Here is a 7,281-nt window from a genome sequence, read left to right on the forward strand (position 1 = left end):
AAGCGTTTAAAAAGAAAGTTGCTACAAAAGTTGTATGTTGAAATGTTTTAACCAGATATGAATTTTTTCCCCCCGTTATCATATCTTGAGTCGCCAGATTCAGACATGCTGTGTTAAAACCTTGTGTAAATTTCAAACCACAGATTTTCCCCCCCCCCCCCTTTTATTTTATTTTTAGGTTTTTGCAGTCTCATGTTTCTCTAATCAGTTGCATATTTTTGAAATTTTGGTATTTTCAATATTGAATTTCCTTTTTAATTTTTTCCTTTAAAGTTGCAGGGGAGCACTGTCACAAAAAAAGCCACTGTAATACAGAAAACATTTTGATTATGGAGGATACGCATTCGAGTTTAATATTAGCAAGGTGATTTCTACCCTCAAGATGTTAAACCTGATTTCCGACATGAACGGTTCGGTAAAACGGCTTCCATTCGGCTGATCTACCAAGTGCTGGAATTGGTGGTCGTGCTGCTGTGGGAGCTGAACACTTATGAAAACACTGAAATATTTGTGAGCACTCTGAAGTTGATGTAACCCAATATGTTAGATCTGTAATATGATGGGTAATTCCAGCATCTTGGAAACTAAAAAACACTTAGGATTGTAAGTTAGTTAGTGAAGGAAGCAGATTTTATTTTTATTTTTTAATTTTTATCGTGTGTGTGTGTGTGATTGTACATCTCCATTAGCAGCATGATGATTTGTGAGCTGACCTAACTGGAAACTTACAGTTTGACAGGCAGCTTCAGTCAGCACAGCATCGACTGGATGTCAGTGGTTGAATCTCTAACCAGAGCCAACAGTGATGTCACCCTGACGTACACTTGTACACCTGGAGACCTTTTAAACCGCTGAAGGTCTGCAAACATTTCTGCAGGAGATCTTATTTTCACAGCTTTTATGACTTGAACTGTTTCTTGCAGCAGTTTGGATGCAGCACGTGAAGGTCCTGCAGAAATGTTGTGTAGTGTCTGTCTAATGATGTAGTGTCTCTGTAAGTGCTCTGAATCCACCTCGGTCAGCTCTGCTGAATTGGAAAAAGCTGATACAATCACTGAAGATGTTGGCTGAAGGTCTGAGGTGAAAGCAGAAACACAGAAAACGTAATCCTCAGTAACAACGGGACCGAAGGAGCCGCCGGCTGCTCTACAGTGAGGCCTGATGAGCAGGCTCCTCCTTGGCTCAGTGTGGCCTTAATTATCTGATTATTTTTGCAGAGCGCTGCCAGAGGCTGCGTTGCATTTCCACAGTTTATTGCGATAAGTCGGACTCAGCGTGCAAGCTTAGCAGATTGGGCTGTAGCTCTGCTGGATGATGACCAGGAGGAGAAGTGGCTCCAACAGAAAGCTCCGCTGCAGGACGAGGTCTAACACGCAGCACTGAGGGCAGAGAACAACTCGGAGGTAAGACGACACATTATACAGCCGAATGGGTTTTTAACTTGATCTGATGTCACAGATTGAGACGTGTTTTATGGATCTGGGTAAATATTTAGAGGTGCAGCATCACCACTGTGAGTGTTTAACGGAGATTTAACAGATATTTGTGAAGATAATGTTTTGTGTAAAACATTGTGAGGGTCTTGGAGCTGCTTTCATGTGGTCTTTGGCCACCAGCACTTAAATCTCTCTTTTGTTTTTTGTTTGCACAACTTATCAGAGTGAAATTTCCAAAGTAACACAGCTGATCTCCTCCTTGCAGCAGACTGGCAGTGTTTTGCTTCTCCTGTTTTGCAGTGTAGACAAGCTTACACTGCACTGCTGAAAGGAAAATCCAAAGGTTCCAGGGGCCTAATTAACTAAATCATTAATTGAGCAAGTTCTAAATCTGTCGGGGAGATTTTGCGTTTATCAAGCTGAGCTGTGTTCAGCCCGCTTGTCTACCAGTCAGCAGTAAATGTACGTGTGCACATTCACAGACAAAATGCAAGTTATAGAAAGACGGAAATCAGAATAAAAAAATTAACCCAAATATTACATTAATAATCAGCATGGGCTTTGCAGTTAGGAATGGGGGGTGTAACCCCTTATAATGTGATTACCAGGAACATTTTACCCGCATTAATACCTGATGTGATCATTTCTGACTGAACCACTGTCACAAACAAAAGTTAAAAGGCGCCGCTGACATTTTGTGCATGTGACCACAGGCCAGTTATTCATGCGGAAAACTGTGCTCTGACGATCTGTTTGTGAATGTGCTCTTGCAGGAAGCGGAGATGCTGACTCAGCTGGTGCTGGGATGGACCGCCCTGCTCAGCGGCCTCCAACCGGCTGCTCCCTCCATCACAACCAGTAAGCACAACAACAGCAACAACAATAAAAGACGGGTCATCAGCCCCCAACACTGAGATCTCCTCATGTCACCTGCATGTGTGTGCTTCAATTTGAAATAATATCAAGTAGCTGCTCATTTTGTGACGGGTTTGTCTTCGACAACGGGCAGTTTCTGTTCCTCTCTAGTTGTTTTTGAGTGTGTGAGATGTGTGAGTTCTTCAGTTCACTGCTTTAACCTTCGTCTGTGTGTTTTTAGGATTTTCATCTAGCAGAGGAAGCAGGTGGTCACCTCGAAGATGTGAGCCTTTCATCCCTCCTCCTCTTCCTCCACCTTTATTTCCTCCAATCCAACACAAAGCAGAGCTGATGGTGATGAGTTTTCTCTCTTTCTGTCGCTCTCACACACACGCACACACTCAGGTGCATCGCTGAATTCGAAATGTTGTAGAAACCAAACTGTTGTCATTTGTGTGTAACCCCCTCAGGTTGATATAACCGAGCACATCACCGGTCTGAAAGGAGAAAAGGTACGACAGACCTCATTGTTGAATTCAGATTATTTATGTTATTTGATTTAAATTAAATTTAAAAAAACATTTCCTGTTTTTATAGTATGAAAAACTGCTTTAATGTGTGTTTTTACAGGGCTGCAGAGGCCCCAGAGGCCCACAGGTAACCCCCCCCCAACACACACAAACACACACACACACACACACACACAGGGGCCTTTGGCTTGTGTGACTGTAGATTTCTGCCTGAGGACATTGTCCTGTGTATTTCAGGGTCGGCCTGGTGTGAAGGGTCCAGATGGAGAACTGGGAGCACAAGGAGCCATGGGCCGGCCCGGTCAGAAGGTCCCACCAATGATTATACACTGAGTTGTAGTTGGCTGTAATCATTCTGTTGTGTACTTTCATACAAACCCCATTTCCAGAAAAGTTGGGACGCTGTGTAAAATGTAAACAAACAAATTAGAACATAATCATTTGCAAATGATTAAAAAAAACAATATATCAAATGTTGAAACTGAGAAAATTGAAAGCTCATTTTAAACTTGATGCCAGAAACATCTTTCAAAAATGTTGGAACAAATTCAGCCGAAGACTGGAAAGGTTGTTATGAAGCGTAACAACGTTTCCGGAATATGTAAGTTTGTAGTTTCAAGAGACTGAAACCTACAAACTGCAGACTAGGAAGCTGCACTGTGCGAATTTGTCTGTCAACTGACTGGCGTTGTCCCTTTTTCTAGCGTTTAAAGGCTCATGATGAGTGTTTTTCAGCAGCTGTTATGGAAATGTTATCTGTGTCAAATCGAAATATCCACTCGAGCTGGTTTTCTCTGATCCGAAACATGCGTATTCATTCACACTCTGCATTTGATTCGAGCTAATTTGAAACGAGGACTTTTTTTTTCTCCACAGGGAGAAAAGGGAGACCGAGGCTGGAGGGGCCTGTACGGAGACGTAGGACCTCCAGGGATGATAAAGGTCAATCTTAACTTGGATTTACTGGTTTAGTATATGTGACATGAACCAGACGAAGACCAGATGTGAACATTTGGACATTGTTACCACATACAGTAAAAGCTGTAGTTCGTTACACAACCTCGACTGTAGGCAGAGTAAAAGCAGTAAAACCCAGATCACTCGTGGTTTTCCTTGATTCATCATTTACAGTATTTACAGCTGGTTCACAATCTACAAGAGACATAAGAAACAGGGGACAGGAATGTGTTTTGCACAATAAAGTAGTGAAATGGAAAAAAAAAAAAAGAGAGAACTAATTCGGGGGAATGTGTGTATTTCCAGGGCAGTAAAGGCCGTGATGGATTCAGGGTAAGTGGCATTTATGCTGCATGTTGTCTCTCTTTTTTTTTTTTTTCAGTGCTGAGATACTTTATCGTTACTTACTCGTTTCTTTCAGGGGGATAAAGGTGTGAAAGGAAACCGAGGACCCAGCGGAGAGAAGGTGGGGGAAAGAAACGCTCATTGTGCAGGAAAGAAGATGTACGTCCACCAATTAATCAAACTGTGTGTGCGTTGATCTGTGTGTTCCTGCAGGGTGAGCGAGGCATCACTGGAGAGCCAGGAGAGAAGGTACAAGAGCTACAAAGTAAAATGCAGTCAGTGTACAGTGAGTCCAACAGTGAAGATGTGGTCATCTGTGCTGTGCTGCGATGTTCCAGGGTGACCCAGGCGAATGGGGTGATGCAGGGCAGGGGGGTGAGCAGGGGTCCAGAGGGGAGACTGGAGGCAGAGGCACAGTGGTATGTACATACTGTACAGCAGATGCATACCTGTAAGTAGTAGTAGAATAATACTACTTATCTACAGCCTAAATACCTGAGACTGGCTCAGTACAGAGGAGCAAGAGTTGGAAGTTGGTGCCTGATCAGTCACTGTCTGTAGGGGTTGAAGGGATCCCATGGGCCACCGGGAAAGCTGGGTCATCCAGGAACAGGAGGACTGCCTGGTCTGACGGGAGATCCTGGACTATCAGGACAAGGTTAGGGGAGGACGTGTTGTCACAGTGATGCTGCAGCACTGAGCAGCTCAGGCGAGTGAGGTTTTACATTGTGTGTTGTAGTGTTCGTCCTGCCAGGCCTCCAGGGAGACGCAGGAAACCGAGGTCCTTCAGTCAGATGCAACTGCTCACAGGTTCAAACCCCAGAACAATGGGACAGAATCCCGACGGTTAGTGTCTCACAAACACACACACACACACACACACAAATGTTTAATGAAACAAACCAGTTTTCTCTTGACACAGAAGTGTAATTAGACACAAAGGCGGTGGTGGTTCATAACATTGCCTGTGGGTATGTGCAGCATGGGACCTGGTCTGTGCGAGAGCTGCATATCCAGTCTTTGGGGTGTTTCACATCCGATGTTTCTAATACAAGGAAAAAAAGCCGACACATTTGTGCTTTTTTCCCCCCATCAGCTGACTTGTTGGCTTGAATTCAATGTAAAAAAATGTGTAAACTCAACTTTGGTTGAACACATCGTTGTTTAGTGTCTGGCTGAGCGTGACGTCCTCAACCTGCACCTCTGCTCTTTCTGGAAGGAAAAACACCCACTTTGAATTGTGCCAAACGGTGTTTCTCTCCAGATCTTTATTGCAGATGGGGAGAAACAAATGAGGAGGCTCCGGGGGAAGAACGTGATGGTGCTGCGGACGGACAGGAAAGCTCTGTACATTTACGCCGAATCCCAGTGGATCAACGTTCTGGTAATTAACAGCTTCTCCGAGTGAAAAACTGTCTAATACAGTAACGTTTAACATGTGCGCACAAGTTGGAGGAGATGCTGATGGATTGTGTGTGATACCAAGCTAATATTTGACGGACTCACACACAGAAGTTTAGTAAATGAGCAGATATAATAAGGGCCAAGATGATCACTTCCTGCTCTTTTTGTTTTCATGCTGGATGAACCAGGAGGGGCCCAGACACTGACCACCCTCCACTGAAGACAGACCGAGCCGCACTTCTTCGTCCGACTTGATCCAGAGGAGCAGCTCAGAGACCAGCAGCTCAGACTGTGCTCGTCTTCCCTCCGTGTGCCTGAAAACAAAGCTTCATTAGCTTCATTTGTCCTTATTCAGTGAGCTCAAAGGAGACGTAGATCGATGTAAAGTGCAATTTTATTTACTTTTACATTTAGCTTTTTGCACATTTATTTAAAAATGAAGCCTGGGATTTTCAAAGTTAAGACTGTGTCAGTTGCTGCTCAGTAAAATGTGTTTGTCAGATTGTTGTGTGCATGATTTTACAGGGTTCTCGTTGCCCTTTATGCACTTAGCAGCTAAAAGAGGTCGCTAATGATTTTGGCTGCGTTCACTGGTTTTGAAATGACAAAAAGAGTAAAACTAAAATGTATGTATTTTTTTTTCAATCCACATAATATTTATGAATATGAATGAATTGAAGAATTATATTGCTAATTTAATTTAGGGAGATGCAAACTCAAGCTTGAACTTAACATAAGTAGTAATCCACGTTCAGCTAGTACAAACGCTCATCATCGTCATCAGAAGTAACAAAGTGGTCAGGAAGCTTATTAAAGAAGCTAAAGCGAAATCGTGAAACCTACATCAGTGCAGAAGTTTGCATCCCCCCTTTATAAATTAAGTAAACATTCAATCATTTCTGAGGAAGGAACACGCTGGATGTGAGTTAAATATTATGTTGATAAGTTAGCAGTTTTACACTTTTTTGACATTTGGGGATGTAAACGTTTGCACCCAGCTGTTATTTTTTTTTAGCTGTAACCACCGACAATCTAACACAAAAACGTGTGAAAATGGTTCATGTATTTATTCTACTTTGCCAAATTTAATATTAATTGTAATTAATGTCCCTTTTGGGCCTCTGTATTCCTGACGGCAGTGTGTCTGCTGATGTGATTGTTTCTGCAGTTTATTGCATTTAATCCCTGACCACAGTGTTAAATGAACCTTTTAACCTGTAATGTTCTCCTCTCCCCCAATAGTCTGATTTCATAAATCCAGGACGTGTGATTTATTGTCTCACCCAGTACACACTGTAGCTGCTGCACAGATCCGGCTCCTACGACCAGATCAATACAAATCTGAGGACTGGGATTTAAATGATTTAGTCGCTGTCTGAGTTAGATTCAGGATTCGTGCTAATGGTAGTTGGTTCTGCGTTTTCTGACATCATTAAACAACTGAAGCACTCACACTAAGTCAACTCAGCACTTATTTGTCTGACAGGTCGCTGAGTGTCGGACAGTAATGGATTCAAGTCTGCCACTAAACTTCAAAGAGACATTTTATCTTTGTCATTAATTTACCATGTGGTTCCTTTTAAAAATGAATTTGTTACAGATGCCTCAAAGGTAGTTGGTTGAGTGAAAATTGAGGAAATATTTAAAGTAGCAAATTAAACAAAACTGCAGTTTTTTGGGGGTCGTTTTGTCCTTACACTTTTTGAAAAACATTTCATGGTTCCATCTCCTCACATAAGGATTTGCTGCTTGGA

At 42.6% G+C, this 7,281-nt stretch overlaps 1 protein-coding gene across 1 annotated transcript; it reads left to right on the forward strand.

The window, feature by feature from the left end:
- Window positions 1-1,057: 1,057 nt before the first annotated feature.
- Window positions 1,058-6,470, forward strand: LOC137132687 (acetylcholinesterase collagenic tail peptide-like). The gene is made up of 15 exons (XM_067515510.1): window positions 1,058-1,403; window positions 2,210-2,294; window positions 2,533-2,645; window positions 2,762-2,803; window positions 2,922-2,948; window positions 3,059-3,130; window positions 3,698-3,763; window positions 4,085-4,111; window positions 4,200-4,244; window positions 4,337-4,372; window positions 4,462-4,542; window positions 4,685-4,781; window positions 4,863-4,969; window positions 5,388-5,507; window positions 5,716-6,470. The coding sequence occupies exons 2-15, from the start codon at window positions 2,219-2,221 to the stop codon at window positions 5,731-5,733; spliced, it is 927 nt and encodes a 308-aa protein (XP_067371611.1). The 5' UTR covers window positions 1,058-1,403; window positions 2,210-2,218; the 3' UTR covers window positions 5,734-6,470.
- Window positions 6,471-7,281: the final 811 nt, after the last annotated feature.

The sequence above is a fragment of the Channa argus genome, chromosome 9 (assembly GCF_033026475.1).
Source record: "Channa argus isolate prfri chromosome 9, Channa argus male v1.0, whole genome shotgun sequence".
Lineage (NCBI taxonomy): Eukaryota > Metazoa > Chordata > Actinopteri > Anabantiformes > Channidae > Channa > Channa argus.